Genomic DNA, 15,185 nt, shown 5'->3' on the forward strand with positions numbered 1-15,185 from the left:
GAGCCAGTGCACAGTATGTACTATAGAAATGTGCTTGATCTTTTCGTTATGGTATGTGTGATGCATCTGACCGCATCTGCGATGTCGAATCCGGTCCCAGACCTCTCAATGCTACACGTACGTCCTCCAGGTTCCGCAAAGGCCGTGCAAAATTGATCACGCCATAGGCATACACCTGAAGCGATTGTTCCAAGCACCCTTGCATCATCAAATCAAGAATGATGGGCCGTGCTTTGACTACTCGGGACTACATATGAGCCTTTTTTGTTGAACCGCCTTCTTCCCGGTAGGCCGTGCCGGTGGTCTCGACCATCGCACCGATAATCATGTGTCATGCTGGGGCGCGGTGCAGAGACGCTATTATCTAATGGTGAGCCAACCTGGTTCCTGGGCGACCGACTCCACCAGTTTGCATCGGCGAGGGCGTGTGATGACGCTGGACATGCAGCGTGGGATGAAGAATGCGGAATCTTGGTCCGAGACACGTTGTTGGCGTGTCAGTGCACTGCGCTCGTGTTTCGCCTCAGTGCCAGTGCCGGTCACCAGGTTCAGCACCGGATTTCCGGGAATGTGGCAGATTGGAACGAACCCCCACCCCGACAAACAAAAGATGCCGAGACTGGGGCTGAAGGGAGAGACTATTCGAACACGTAGTCCAGAATGCTTAATCTTCGTCAGCTGAGCGGAAGTTCCTCGGCTACAATTCCAGGAGAAGAGAATGCGGCGATGGGGTAAGGGACATTCGCACCCAAAGCGAGTCGGGAGTCCGGGGAAGAAATCAAAATCTGGGGAAGACGATGGCCGAGCAGACAGCGTGATTGGCTGGCCACCCCGGCCACGGACCTCTTGGCCACTCAGCACGCGTGAGCGGCAGAATTTTCTACTCGACAGTCCCAAGGTTGGACTGAGCGGGACCACCCCCCTTGTCGTCATAGCCTCTCATGGACACGGCAGGCCAGTGCTCCTCATTGATCGGCCAGGTACGGTGCGGGACTAGCGAGAGCCCTAGACCAGATCGACTGGGAGGGGGATGGATGAGCCCGCAGGATGCCACAATGGGGTCATTCTTTGTTACTCTCGCTGTGTCCGTGAGCTTTGTCGCAATTGATGTTGATATCGTGGTATAGTTCGTTGTCGCCATCTCTCTCGACATGCCATAGACGCCTGACGTGCTCGGACAATGGCGAGTAATGTCAGAATGCAGATGTTAACAGATGATGCAAGAGTGGATGCGGTGAGTGGTTTTTGTGGTTTTCTGGGGGTAATGGAAATGCTGGTTGGCCCGGCGGTGTTTCTGTTACGTACGCCGGGTCAGATGACCGTGGGCGAGGGAGTCGGGGTGGGTGTGTTCTAGACGGGATCGACCAGCGAGTGCCCTCGGCAGCCATGTATAACGCCCGCCCCGCTAGCCCGCATGCGGTAGGTCTCCTGACGTGAATTGGTCGATGAAAAATACTCGCTGCAAACCCACTCCACCGCGTGTGACCCGTGGGTGTGCCTGGCCCAGCGAAACCTGAACTATATAACCTGGACCCGCCGTGTGTCACGGCAACAGATTTTTTAAGGTCAAGTTGGCTTCTATTCTTTGCAACACACTCCCTGCCTCACATGGCCTGGATATTATAGCCTGTGCTTCACTAGCAGTCCTGACTGTCTCTCATTATTATCACCATCATCATGCCATCGACAAATTACCGTGTCATTGAGCCGCACCCTTCGGTGCCGCACACCACCCGCCCAGCCGTCTACTCTGGCCGCGGGGGTGCAGGCAACGTCGTCAGCCTGAAGAACACCAAGACGACTAATTCGCAGACCGCCACGGGTCCTGCCTCGCTGACCCGTCTCGACTCGCGCGCCCCAGCCACCTTCATCACGGGCCGTGGGGGCGCCGGCAACGTCCACAGCACCGGCGAGCGCGCCATCTTTAGCTTCGACGAGGAGCTCGAGCGTGACCTCCGCCGTGCCGCGCCGGTCTATCACGTCGGCCGTGGCGGCGCGGGGAATATGATCTTTGACGATTCCAGCAGCAGCAGCAGTCTGAGCCGCAAGTTCTCCGCTGGCAGTACTGCCACTGCCAGCAGTAGTGGCTCGGCTGCTGATCGCGCTGCCCAGAAGGCCCGGAGAGGCCTGGAGAAGGGCTGGGGCAAGCTCAAGGGCATGGCCTAAATTTCTTCTTTCGACCACCCTTACGATCTGTTGGGCTCCGTTGCCCTTTTTTCATGATGACCACGACATACATAACGACCCCCATAAAAGTTCGTGTTCTTTTTCAACCTTTTCGATTTTCTCAGCAGGGTTTTCTCTCTTCTCTTTGTTTTCTTCGTCCTCGTCTCGCCACCGTGTGGGAGCCACTCCCATTCCGGACCGAACAAAGACACAAAACAAAGAGGAGAAGCGGAGAGCAGGCGAAGACCTATCACCGGCCTTACTACACCCCGTCTTTTCACCGCGTGTATCGCCCAATACCCATGTTCTCGGCGATCATGTCTTCAACAACAAGAACAAGATCAACCTTGCAACTCAGCTCTTGACTCACCGAGTTTTCTGCTATTTTCTCTTTTAATCCCGCTTTGCTTTTATTGGACATTGAAATCTCCTCACTCCAATCAACTATCATGTCATGAGAACCCGGCGTTTTTCTCTTCCATTTCGGAACAACATCAACACCAACAACACCGTATCCTCGCGCAGTCCGTCTGTCTGTCGGGTACTTTTCCGTTCTCAGGATATCGGGTGGTTTCTCCTTTTCTCCGCTGGATCGCTTGCGCCACGACTACTAGTGCTAGACTCTTGCTCTCGGTTTCTTGTCGCATCGTCACCCGGAGTCTCCGTGTATCATTCCCTGGTTTTCCTTTTGGATGATGTCTTTTATTACATATTCCCCCAATATCGCGCCATTAGCTACTACTTCCTAGCTTATGGTTTCTCATCCTAATGGATTATTGCATGCTGCCTATTCGGTGGCTGTAACTATTGAACATGCAAACTCTTTTTGTGTCTCGTAACGAATGAAGGAGAAAATCGCTTGCGTAAATTCTGACGTGGTAATGGCGACATCTGGTGTTGTTTGTGGATGGCACGGTTGTAGCCGGGGATATGCGGCGCCAGCCGCGCCGAGCACATCAGTATTGAGTGATATTTTTGCGCGAAGACCGAAGTCATGTGCGTAAGTTGAACCTGTTTTTCTGGTCTTTATTTTTAATTTTTATTGTTTGTATTTCTGTTGCCACAAGCCAGGTGTTAGGATCACTGTGACGAGGTTCAGCTTTGTCATGCCCAGGACCCATGTATACAGCAGTACCGCAGTGTCACACCCCGGCCCTGACACTGGGTAAGAAATATGGGGATAGGAGTATACAAAAAGGATGTAGGATTAATGCTGATTTACCAAATCAAGTTAACCACAAGCAAGTAAAATACCGACTCTATAGCTGGATCTGTCCTTTCTGGATCTTGCTATACTCTTCGTATGTGAATGGAACGTAGTTGGCTTGGTTGGGAGGCAGCCAGTACAGCTTATCCCCCGCAGCCTCGGCCTTTTCAATGTCACAGCCCTCCTGTCTCAACTTACCTTTCTGCAATTTCATAGTACTAGTATACCCCAAAGCGGACGTGAGTCTCAAAAAAACAGGTGCTGCATACCGGGGCATCAGCGCCAAGGCATGATCTGCCAGCCCTTTAAAGTCAAAGTTATCCTCTAACACATCTTCCGAAAGCACAAGTGCTGCACACCCGGCTCTCCCATCTGCATTGGGGACCAGAACCCCGTAGACATTGCACTCGGCGATTCCTGGGAACTGGCCTAGAAGAGCGGAAACCTCATTTGTAGAGACATTCTCCGACTTCCATCGATAGGTATCGCCGAGACGATCGGCAAAATAGACGCAGCCTGTCTCTTCCTGTCGCATCATATCACCAGACCGAAACCACATGTCATCCTTCTGGAAAACATCCCGAATGAAGCGTTTTTTGGTCGCCTCTTCATTCTTATAGTACCCCTGGAAATGAACTCTTGCCAGCGGAGCTGTGGGATCAATCCAATGAATGGTTTCCCCTGCCTCTCCTCGGGCGCATTCCATTGCAAATCCTGTTTTCGGATCCCGAAGCATCTCCTGTGTGTCCACATCTATTCTCACGATCTTCTCACGGGGGCCATTGATCATGTTCCAAAGAAGGCCCCTGACACCAATGGCATGCCGGCTAAACTCGCCTTTGTTTCGATTAAACATCGTACCCATCCCATCGGTGGCGGCGTAGAGTTCGTGGATGATAGGGATCCCAAACCGCTGTCGGAAGGGCTCCCAAACATCAGGTCTCATGCCATTGCCCCAGGCCATCTTCACGCTGTGCTGTCGATCAAGCGGGCTCGGTTTGCCATTAAGAAGATATCGGCATAGCTCTCCAACATATTGAATAATATCCGCTTTGTGTGTGACGACTTCCGGCCAAAAGGTGGAATGAGAGAACTTTTTTCTGAATATATTGTCAGAATCAGCCTCAGAAGAAGGGATATGTCGTCAGCCATAGTTGATTGGAGAATATTTACCCGAGAATGAGAGTGCACCCGGCATGTAAAACAGCCGTTACGCACAATGAATGCGCCGCCCCGTGGAAAAGTGGCAAGCAGGTATAAAAGCGCGTCGTAGGCTTCAGGCCCAGGTAACGAGCAGTTCTGAGGCCACTGTAGGTTTCGTAAGATGTAGCTTTGACGAGTGCCTTAGGTAACCCAGTAGTACCACTGGTAAACATCAGTAACCTGGGCGAAGTCGGAGTTATATTGCTGCGTTGTTCTGCAGGGGGTGGAGTCGTGCCAAAGGGCAGTGATAAGAGATGTTGCTGCGAGTAATAAACCATGCTGCACGATTCGAGATTCGGTGCTACTGGCTCAGTCAGATGTCTGATTTCTTCGTCCACCAAACAATATCTAGCCTCGCACAGCTAAAAGAACCAGTCAACATTCCAAATCACTTGTAACCAATCCATTGTTGTAACTTGACAAGGTACGTACCTTGATACAATGCTCTAGGGACTGGCTGGTCAGATTGTAGTTAATAAAACATGGAACTGCCCCGACCGAGTCAATCGCAAACGACATGATCAGATACTCGGGGCTGTTGGGTCCATCGAGAGCGACCATCTCCCCCTTTCGCACTCCCAGCTCCTCGAACAACCAGTTGCCGACCTTATTGACATCTTCTAAAAATTGCTTATATGTCCAGGTTCTACCATCGGTCGGGTATATCAGGAACATGTTGTTGGCAATTGCGGGGTTTGCGGCATGGTCTTCCAGAACATGGTACAACAGCATCCTGTCCTCTTTGACTTTCTGAGCAACATATTTTTGTCCGGCACTGGGGTTGTTGCTCAAGAAAAGGGCCCTGATGTCGTTCCGAATGTGAAATTTTGCATCTAGATACCCAGCGAGGGTGAGAGATCCTAGAGCCGTGGCAGCGATTGTTCCTGTACGAGACAAGAACAGTTATATCTTAATCGGTAGTTATGTTGCTTCTGCTTGCCTACCTGCCATGATGAACCTGTTCGAATATATTTCACCTTTTCTTTTGGTTTATTCTTCTTACAGAGAAGAGTTCTTAGCAAGTTAGAGTCTGGTAATAGTAACCCCTCTTTTTGCGGAGAACGGCACAAGAAACTGGGACTTGTAATCTCCAATGATCCAAAGACTGCGCGGGGACAGCTCTCACATTTCCTCGGGCCGAGATACCATGCTCACACCAATGCAATGTCGATCGGGTGATGAATAACGAAAAGGCATTTCGTCTCAGGGGTGAAGCTTGCTGAAGACCCATATTCGAACTTAAAGTCCACATAACTCCATCCTAATCTGGGACATACTCCACGCTCAGCGGAAAATGTCTTTGTCCCCAGCGATCAGAGTTGACTGGGGAAGACACTATATTTAGGCTAGCATAAGTTTCTATTACTCTCTCTTTACAGATATCAACACTGCGATGCCTCAGTTCAGGTTCATTAACATGACAACGACGCTGGCTATCCGGCGGCGGCAGATATCTGCGTCTCATTCTTGTCTCTTAGATAACGCCCTTGGTCATTTGAAAGCAGACAATGACCTGTAATACAGACTGAAGAAAGACTGAAATCTGGCGAGTTGCGAAGCTTAAGCATTAACGACGACATTATAAGAAGTCCAGGAGCCAGCATCAGTACAACCGCCATTAAACAGCCCACTACTCTCGTGCATTCCAGATTCATCGTCATTGACTTCACAGAGAGCACTCTCAAAGAAGATCGCCTTCCACCAATCTGGAGAGTATGAGGACTCAGCCTCAATATAGCAGTAATCGTAGGTCCCGTCGAGACTGGTGCATGCGCCTTGACCATCCGAACCGGATGCAACGAGAGTACCGCCGGAGCACTACGTGGGCAGTCAGTACTTATCAGTCTACAATTATAATGTTAAATCAAACGTACAGAATCGCCGCAGTAGAGGGACCAGTCGGCGGTAGCCGCGGAGGCGAGAGCGAGGGTCAGGGCAGTCGAGTACTTCATCATGAGTTCGGCCTAGAGTAGTCCCGGTCAGTATTAATTTCTGGCCATATTATTGAGGGGTGGTCACATTACTATAATCTTGGAAGCGAGAATATTCGGGTTGTACGTGTATGTTCCAAGATTGTCACTCCTCTGGGGATCTTGCAGATTATATAGGCGAATACCATACGTGTTTCACTCATCCTTCGCCAAGCCCTTCATAGGGTGAGCAAAAATGCCGAAACGTGCTAGAGACATGCAGGATCGTGTAATCTGTGAATTATAGCCCCCTTCAGCTTCAACTTATGCATGTTGGGGGCATGTTGGGGGCTACGCAAATCCCTTCAGATTGGACTTTCTCATAGCTAACCCCGATCAGGCAAATGAGCGTGTACTACAAGGCGCCTTTACCGTGATAATTGAATGGCATGGCAGCCCCCGTCAGAAAACTACCCCCCCAAAAGATACCCTTGCCGATATATGGAAGAGATAAGCGCAGACAACGTAGGCCTTTGGAGGCGAGCGGCCTATAGTTGCAGCGTGGCGGGTGGACATCTCTCAAGACGATTAAGCTTGGTAATCTCCTAAACCGAGTCACCCTACCATAAGTACCGTACGGAAGTAAGTGGTGATTGGATGTACTAGTCTCGAGTATATCCAATGGCATCTATGTGCAAGCTGCAATGTCATTCTCACTGTATACAAAAATCCGGATTCAACCAAACATGAAAGAAAAGAAAGTATTTGCACAGATTTTCAATTCATAAAGACCAAGAGTAAAATGTATCGTGTAATAAGACATGGAGAGCCGGAGTGGGAAGGGGAATGACAGAGAGAGGGAAGAAGAAATACGAGGGGTATCAAAAGTCGCGGGTGCGCAAGCGACTCGGATAGAATTGAGAATGGCGTGATGGCCCTCAATGCTGCGATGGAGCTGTATGCAATGATGCATGAGGTAGTGGGTGTAGGTATGAAAAAGAGGTTGGAGCGTGTCGCCATTTCGCGATGGCGCGTGATGATTGAGTATAGAAAACAAATGGATCCGACCATTTGCCGTCGGGGAGTCTTAAGCAAATCGCTTGAAGATGATCTCAGGATCTTCATGCCATTCGTCCGCACTCACCCACATCTGTTCCTGATTAGCACAGTGCGATAGTACTGCTGGATTGCGAACATACCTTTCTGAACGTGCTGAGGCCGGCGAGAATGCTGCCGCCAATCCACGTGGTGTACTTCCGCTCTGCAGGCGCAGAAATTCGGATCTTCATATCCTCAACGGCTAGTCGCTTGATCTCGCGCATCAACCGGTCGGGGAAGTTCTTGCACAATGTCGAGCCGCCCGAGAGCACAATGTTCAGGTATAGTGACTTGCGCAGGTCAAGGTCTGTGCGGGCAATGGCATCCTGGACAATCTGGTGCACGCCGGGGTACTCGAGGCCGATGAGTTCTGGATCAAACAGAATCTCGGGGGCACGGTAGCGTTCCTGGCCGATCTATAATGCAAACTATAAGTATGTTTTCTCTGAACGATTCAAGTAAGACTGACCTTGATCTTGTGTCCATCGGGCAAGACATAGTCGACCGCTTTGGCATCCGATTTGTGGTAGCTGCTTATCCACTCCTTCTCTTCGCGCTTCGGGTCCAGCGAGACGTAGCACACCTTCTCCTTGATCATGCGGACCACTTCTTTCTCGGCGCTGGTGTGCAGCACATGCCCGGCCTTCCGCAGCAGCACCTGCAGTTGTTCCGTGACGTCGCGGCCGGCGACATCGATCCTCCGGATGCTGTTGGGGATCGCGAATCCCTCAAACACGGGCACGGCGTGGGAGACGCCATCGCCTGAGTCCAGTACCACACCGGTCGTCCGACCAGATGCGTAGAGCGACAACACGGCCTGAATAGACATGTACAGGGCGGGCACATTGAAGGCCTCGAACATGAGCTGGGCAGCGATGTCGCGGTTGGCGCGTGGGTTGAGCGGTGGCTCGGTCAGGAGCACGGGGTGTTCTTCGGGAAGGGTTTTCAGCTCGTTTTCGTAGACGTAGTGCCAGATGGACTCCATGTCCTCCCAGTTGGTGACGATTCCATGTTCTAGCGGGTATCGGATCTTCAGCAGACCGCGGAGATCCTGTGCGCGCTGGCCGATGAACGAGTCCCCCTCCAGGCCGCCGGCCATCACGCGAGGGTGTTTGGGACGGCCGACGAATGAGGGGAAGTAACACGACGGGATCTCCTCGCCTGCGAACCCGGCTCGGATTGTTCCGCTGCCATTGTCGATGACAATGGGCACATTGTGCAGGGTTGCCTCAGCCATTGCGCGGGGAGAGGGGGTGTGGGTGAGCGAGGTGCGCGGAGTGTGTGGTGGCCACTCGGCCTAGAATGGGGCGCTGAGTATCACAGGAGGGATTGGGCGAGGATTAGTGAAACATGGACGGTGGTTTTCGGTGGGCGGTGATGGGGCGTCGATGCAGTTCAGGAGTTGGTTTTCGTCGCGCTCGGGTGTCAACAAGGAGCTTGGGCCAATGGGGATGGCCCATTATGCTGCTCCGGTTGTATACTCTACACACTACTATTTTATGATGTGTCAATTGCGATACCGAGGGGAAAGTGGCATTATTCAGAGAGAAAAGAAGTCAAAGACAATCCCAAATTGTTAAATTGCACCGCTAGAATGAGGCCCTGGTATGCCAATGCGCTGTCATAAAGTCATCAAGTCGTCGAGATAAATTGAAAGGAACCACCTTGCTGGGAAGGAACCAATCTGCGTAGAGACACCATCCTTCTTAGAGAAACTATCCTGCTTAGTCCAGGAATCCCAACTCGTCGTTCAAGGATTCGCGGATATAAGGTCGCGGACCACGGCCATTTTCAACTGGTGGCCAGCCAGGGCGGCGAAGTCGGAGATCCTCGGCCTTGCGGACAGCTGGACACAATTCCCTGGGGCGTTGTTAGTTCAAGCATTCATAGCTTGGAATGACAGGGCGACTTACTCGGCAGCAGCAGCAACGACATACCCCTGTCGGTGCATCTCACGGGCCAGTTCCATTTGGTGATTGTCCTGGAGGTCTGGGTTTGGAACCACAACCAGAGGCACACCCAGTCGCAGAGCTTCGAGGATGCTGCCAGTACCTATCACAATCATCAGCTTGGGGCAATACTAGCATGAGTGCCCGTCCTTACCAGCGTGCGTCAGAATCATCCCACCGACTCGGTTCTCAGCAGGGCAGGGTTTGGCCATGCCCATGTCCTGAGCCAGGCCCTCCGTTTTGAAATCGAAGCCATTGACTTTGATGACACCATTGCTTGCAGTGGCGGTCTGGTGGCGGTCAATGAATTCGGAGACATAAACCAGGTCCGGACCATACTGGATAGTCAAGTGGGTATAGTTGTGCAGTCGCAGGGCCTGGATGAAATCATCAGTCGCAACGTGGGTCAACAACTGCGTGAACGAAGCGGTCGCTCCAACGGTGACAAAGCAGTGCTTGGTCATGCTGGGCTTCAGGTCGTGGTCCATTTCATCCATGATGCTGAGAACAAGAAGCAGAAGAAGAAGAGACAAGTGCAGCCAGTCACATGTTGATAACAGTCTATCATACAAGCGGTTAGCGCAGAGCACACGTGATCGTGTATCCCACGTGACTATATTCCCGGAAAAACATCAGTCGCTGGTCGTTCTTTCCTTCACGCAGACAATGGCCTTACCACTGCGGTCAATGGGCCGCCCGGCTCGTCTGCTGGCCTGCAGAGGCCCAACGACTACCGCTACGCGCTACTTTTCAGCCTCTCCCTTCCGCTTTATGCCCGAAGACCCGGTCGTGCCACAGCCACCCCCAGATCCTCAAGCAGAAGATTTCCCTTCAATGCCCGAGTACTCGCCCGATCGGCTCTCCAAAGGGGAGCGGTCTATGTATGACATGATGTCGCCGGAAGAACGAGCCGCCTTTGATGAGCAGAACCGCAACATGGTGGCAGAGTTCAACGACGTGGGCAAGCGGAAGGCCATGTTTGCGGAGCTAGACAAGAAAGTCCGCGACATTGAGAAGGAAGAGGATCTACGGTTCGAGGATATTCGGACCAAACAGCGTGGATTCTGGGCCAAGTATGACGATGACGAGTTCGCCCAGGTGGAGGACGGCGACGAGGAGATCCACGACGACGAAATCACCTCGATGGCCCATGCGGAATTGGAATTGCACCGCGAGATGCGAGAATATGCCCGCATCACGGCATGGGATATGCCAATGCTGAGCAGTAAGATGAATTGCCCTTCCCATTCCAGCGGCAATCGGCTAACCTGAACAGAACTCGCAAAACCTTTTACTCTGCCTCCTAACACCCACATCCTCCGCTTCCGCTACACCACATACCTGGGCGAGCAACATCCCGCCGAGCACAAGGTCGTTGTGGAACTCGCCTCCCAGGACCTGGCACCCAAGTACCTCACCGAGGCCCAGCGGCAGACCTTCTTGAAGTTAGTGGGTACGCGCTACAACCCGCAGACGGACATTGTGAAAATGTCCTGCGAGAAATTCGGCTCGCGCGCACAGAATAAGCGGTATTTGGCGGATGTGGTCAACGTACTTATCAAGGAGGCCAAGGAAGGGGACTCCTTCGCAGACGTGCCACTCGATCTGCGTCACCACAAGCCCAAGGTCCGGCCACAGTTCCCAGAATCGTGGAAGATGACCGAAGAGCGCCGGAAACAGCTGGCGGCACGGCGCGCGGAGCGATTGAGTTTGGAGCAGGAGCAGCAGGCCATTGTCGATGGCCAAGCTGTTCTCCAAGAGGCTATCCGGACCCTGCCGTCTTTGAATCCTGCTTTAAAGGCCAAGGCTGATGCGGAACGTGAGAAGGTCGCGGTCAAGGTTGGCGGATCGCGTGCACAGCGACCGGTTCGTCGGTGAGAGCTGTAGGTGTACGGGCTGTGTATTTGATAGCTGGTTTTTAGACATTTGCGGCTGGCGCATATCTCAGGAAGTCTATCCGCTTCATTTGTTAAATGTACTATACTCATTATTTCATTCAATCATATCTGTCCATGTTCACCGGAAGTGTGCACATAAATGTAAATGCTTTTACGCTTGAACAATCTTGAACCAAACTTATGCAAGTATACAGGCCCTAGTGGAATCAAGGGTTGCATGGAGTCCTGGTATCCGATGCATCTACAGTCTACTGGCAAGACTACAATCTACAAGGAAAAGAGACACAATTAAATAAAGAAGAGCAAAATTTTGTGTTGTTAACCTAAGTCCCGGCCAAGCCAGCAGTCAATAGGACAGATGTATCAAGATAGGGTCACAATCAAGACATCAAGGCCAATCAAGTCCCAAAGAACACAACTATCCCTTCATCAGCGGCAGCCAGTTAAGTAGCTCATTCACTATCCCAGAACCTGAAGAGTGACATCCTATCTCCCTGTGAACAAGAAGCACCTGGACAAGTCCCTCCTCCATCCTGTGCCATGTGAATGGTCGTCAAAACATAGAGGAATCAACATGGGAAGAACAAAAACGACAAGGAAGAAAAAACAAGGGGCAGAAAAGACCATAGAAAAAGCAGAAGATACAAAAAAAGGCAAGAAGATCAACAAAAGAAAAAGTCAAAGATCCGTTCCTCCTTCAACAAGCATGAGCAACGCACCGCCAAAAAAAGGATAAGCGTTCTTTCAACAAGTGCCGTCCATGTTCCGTGTCAACTCCATTTTCATCATTCATGTGTTAAATCGCTACACCATGCACCAGTAGATCGTTATTGTATTGGGTGGGTCCTCATTAGGTGTTGCCAGTTTTGATAGAGAGGGTCGGTATATTTTTTTCTTTAATTAACTGGCACATACCAACCCGGTCCCATGTCGAAAGAGAAGAAAGCCATGTCCCGACATGGAGGCAAAAATTGACAAAAGCAAAGAGATGCATCGAGAGATTCACCCAGGTGTGTTGTGATGATGTTCCGATCCGCCTACTTGGAGTTGGTGGAAGAACCATCCATGAGACAGAAGTCCGAAGAACCAGGCTTTATCGTGGCATTGCTATCGCGCTTCGAATGCTGGCGACGGGAACCGATCAGACCCCAGTGGTGTAGCACCTCATTCTGGTCAAGAGGCTCGCTATCGGCAACTAGCTCGCTGATGGGGGAATTGAGATGCTCCGGAGGCTCGGGAGAGCCAACGGACTGAGCGCCATCAGTGGGAGTGCCGACCTTGCGGTGGCGGTAGTAGTAGGGACGGGATCGGAATGGGTCGACGAGACGATTATCCTTGATCTGCACACCACCGTTGGAAGAGTTCGTCTCGTTGTCCCACAGACGACGCGCCCTGCCGCGCCAGTTGCGCTTCTCCCAATGTTTGGGCTGGGAGACAGTGGGGGTGTAGTGTTCTGTGTCTCTATCTGTTAGAGTCTAGGATCCTTACCGCCAGAAAATGGATGAGGCATACCGTCATTGTTAAAGAAACGGGTGTTCGACGCAGTAGCGCCACCAGGATAACCTCCATAGTTGCTGTGAGCAGGGCCATGGTCGTAAGTAGGATGCCCCTCCTCATCAAGATCTGTCAGCAGATCAAATTTGGTCAAGTGGTCAACGTTAGGATAGGAGCCATCAGAATAGGTTTGGGGAGGACCGGCAGCCGAGATGTTGGCGAAAGCAGGTCCACTCACAGCACGCTGTCCAGTATGGACATAGAGGGGCGCATGGTGCTGGTTGGAATTAAATGGAGCAATTGGAGGAGCAGTGGAAACCTGCATCATTCCAGCGCCCGGAGCAGGCTGGGGATTGGTGATTTTCCGAACGCTCGTAATGGCTCGGGCGACGATATCCCCAGTGATAACCTGCGAGGTGGTTTGAGGCGGGCTCTGAGGGGCGTTCTGCTGGTTGTACTCGATCGCCTTGACGTTGCTCTGCTGCTCGTTGGTCAGGCTCGGAGCACGAGGGCCACCCTGGCCCAGGAGGCTGTGGACATTGAACTTCTCGCGATACCAACGTGGGATGTCACGAAGGCCCAGACGCTCCAGCATGGCCAGGTCGGTGGGCATCTCATGCTTGTAGAGGCAACCTGCAAGACTGAGTGTTAGTGAAAAAGAGAGCACAGAGCGTGTGAGTATACATACCCTGTTGCTGGTAGTCGCACTCGCCGTGGCGGATCCAGTACGAGCAGTACTCCTTCTTGCTGTTGTGCTGCAGTATTGGAGTCAGATAGGCAGTCATCTCAAGATATTGGGCTGTTTGAGACTTACGTGCTTGCCATTTCCACTGCCGCTACCAGTGGCACTGCCGCCACCAGTTCCACCATTTGCATCGGTGGACTGAACAGCGGGAGCGTTGGACAGAGCCACAGCCATGTTGTTGGCATTGGGAATGCCTTCGATGGGGATGGTTGGATCAATGCCACGGTAAATGAAGCTCTGGGCAGCAGCACGCAGGTTCGGGGTGGTATTTGGGTCAGTGATCATAATGTTGAGCAGACGCTGCAGCTCAATAAGGGATTCCGAGGTAATGTAGGTGCGATTCGCAAGGATATTGAGGTCTTCAATAACCCAGGCCTCATTGCGAGCCATCGAAATGCCGCAACTGGTCATGCCATGGGTCTCCGCAACAGTTATAGTGCGCGGGACGCCATGAATATGGACATGATCGGGCAGATCGTCCATCGCAATGAGTGGAGTCAGGGTGCCGGTAGGGCGGGTGCAGAAGTACGTAGGACGGTTTGAAGTGCTCATAATGAGTACAGGATCGTCGTCTGATCAGCCAGGAGCTCGGATGTGTTATCAAGAGGTAATAATGAATCGGTAGGGATACAGAGAGGTAAAAATGTGAAGAATGGAGAGGCTTGAGAAGAAGAAGAAGTGCGATTGTGGGAGAATGAAGAGGGAGGGCAAAGAAGGAAGAGAAGAAGAGGGAAGATAAGCGAAGGTGAATTGCTCAAGTAGAGGCAACTATCCCATTTCCTGCAGTGAACATCTATGCTCGTTATTGTCTCCCATGCATCAAAGCGGAACTTTCCAAAACCGCTTCTCACTAGTTAGAGATAATGGAGCCTTCATGCAGGAAGCCTATTCGTTGTAAAGAGCATCTATCAATATCTAGGGCGGCGACAACATAAAGGTAGTGAATTCAGAATGTTTAGTTTTGAAGTGCTCTAGGTTTGTTGATATAGACTAATCCCGACTTAGCCACCCCACAATACGATTTGTGTGTATTGTCATATGCATGCATGAATACTGCAGAGACGTCTGCCTGGAGGAAAGAAAGTCGATGTAACGGTCTTCCATGCGTTTGCGAATCTTGGGTCTCTGCTCTAAGCGGAACGGGTCTAACAGTTGCTGCACGGACTGCTGCACGGGTCCCTGCAGAAAATATCTCAAGATGTGGTCTTTTCTTTTATACATTCTACATCTTTCAGATTAGAGATTACCTCCCGAAAAATGTACAAATTAAACAAATTCGAGCGAAAAGAGCGTTCGGTCCAATCATATATAGTTCAGTGCCCTTGGCGATCAGTCCGGTTGTAAATGAAGATACTGTACAAAGCGGGAAAATAAGGCTTCTATCAAATTATCGAAGCATTATCATCAGATAGCTTACATATATATATGAAGCATATAATGGTGACGAAGTTGCTCTAAACAAGCCCTTCTCCCCATACTCCAGATGACTCGACGTTGTCGGCAGTGGTCAAGTGA

General features: G+C 51.3%; 9 protein-coding genes across 9 annotated transcripts; 4 read left to right on the forward strand and 5 right to left on the reverse strand.

Moving 5' to 3' along the window:
• Positions 1–81: 81 nt before the first annotated feature.
• On the forward strand, positions 82–654 carry N7510_009126 (uncharacterized protein; the record flags this gene model as incomplete). Its single annotated transcript, XM_056981051.1, has 2 exons — positions 82–117; positions 376–654. The coding sequence occupies 2 exons, from the start codon at positions 82–84 to the stop codon at positions 652–654; spliced, it is 315 nt and encodes a 104-aa protein (XP_056831260.1).
• Positions 655–941: 287 nt separating this feature from the next.
• Positions 942–1,437, forward strand: N7510_009127 (uncharacterized protein; the record flags this gene model as incomplete). Its single annotated transcript, XM_056981052.1, has 2 exons — positions 942–985; positions 1,227–1,437. 2 exons carry the CDS (start codon positions 942–944, stop codon positions 1,435–1,437), a joined length of 255 nt encoding a protein of 84 aa, XP_056831261.1.
• A 240-nt stretch (positions 1,438–1,677) lies between these two features.
• N7510_009128 (DUF3602 domain-containing protein) lies at positions 1,678–2,166 on the forward strand (the record flags this gene model as incomplete). The annotated part of the gene is made up of 1 exon (XM_056981053.1): positions 1,678–2,166. The coding sequence occupies one exon, from the start codon at positions 1,678–1,680 to the stop codon at positions 2,164–2,166; it is 489 nt and encodes a 162-aa protein (XP_056831262.1).
• A 1,259-nt stretch (positions 2,167–3,425) lies between these two features.
• N7510_009129 (fatty acid transporter protein) lies at positions 3,426–5,458 on the reverse strand (the record flags this gene model as incomplete). The annotated part of the gene is made up of 3 exons (XM_056981054.1): positions 3,426–4,473; positions 4,547–4,938; positions 5,009–5,458. Coding segments are annotated over 3 exons (1,890 nt in total), but the record flags the coding sequence as incomplete, so codon positions are not given.
• Positions 5,459–6,136: 678 nt separating this feature from the next.
• Positions 6,137–6,531, reverse strand: N7510_009130 (uncharacterized protein; the record flags this gene model as incomplete). The annotated part of the gene is made up of 2 exons (XM_056981055.1): positions 6,137–6,394; positions 6,451–6,531. The coding sequence occupies 2 exons, from the start codon at positions 6,529–6,531 to the stop codon at positions 6,137–6,139; spliced, it is 339 nt and encodes a 112-aa protein (XP_056831264.1).
• A 1,042-nt stretch (positions 6,532–7,573) lies between these two features.
• On the reverse strand, positions 7,574–8,821 carry N7510_009131 (actin-related protein ArpA; the record flags this gene model as incomplete). Its single annotated transcript, XM_056981056.1, has 3 exons — positions 7,574–7,636; positions 7,686–8,000; positions 8,054–8,821. The coding sequence occupies 3 exons, from the start codon at positions 8,819–8,821 to the stop codon at positions 7,574–7,576; spliced, it is 1,146 nt and encodes a 381-aa protein (XP_056831265.1).
• A 487-nt stretch (positions 8,822–9,308) lies between these two features.
• On the reverse strand, positions 9,309–10,030 carry alg13 (N-acetylglucosaminyldiphosphodolichol N-acetylglucosaminyltransferase catalytic subunit ALG13; the record flags this gene model as incomplete). Its single annotated transcript, XM_056981057.1, has 3 exons — positions 9,309–9,444; positions 9,498–9,636; positions 9,688–10,030. The coding sequence occupies 3 exons, from the start codon at positions 10,028–10,030 to the stop codon at positions 9,309–9,311; spliced, it is 618 nt and encodes a 205-aa protein (XP_056831266.1).
• A 169-nt stretch (positions 10,031–10,199) lies between these two features.
• N7510_009133 (mitochondrial 37S ribosomal protein mS35) lies at positions 10,200–11,411 on the forward strand (the record flags this gene model as incomplete). The annotated part of the gene is made up of 2 exons (XM_056981058.1): positions 10,200–10,758; positions 10,810–11,411. 2 exons carry the CDS (start codon positions 10,200–10,202, stop codon positions 11,409–11,411), a joined length of 1,161 nt encoding a protein of 386 aa, XP_056831267.1.
• Positions 11,412–12,468: 1,057 nt separating this feature from the next.
• Positions 12,469–14,222, reverse strand: N7510_009134 (uncharacterized protein; the record flags this gene model as incomplete). Its single annotated transcript, XM_056981059.1, has 4 exons — positions 12,469–12,896; positions 12,944–13,558; positions 13,614–13,680; positions 13,740–14,222. The coding sequence occupies 4 exons, from the start codon at positions 14,220–14,222 to the stop codon at positions 12,469–12,471; spliced, it is 1,593 nt and encodes a 530-aa protein (XP_056831268.1).
• Between the last annotated feature and the right edge of the window lie 963 nt (positions 14,223–15,185).

Source organism: Penicillium lagena, assembly GCF_028827675.1.
Source record: "Penicillium lagena strain IBT 129212 chromosome Unknown utg000006l_segment0_segment0, whole genome shotgun sequence".
Classification (NCBI taxonomy): Eukaryota; Fungi; Ascomycota; class Eurotiomycetes; order Eurotiales; family Aspergillaceae; genus Penicillium; species Penicillium lagena.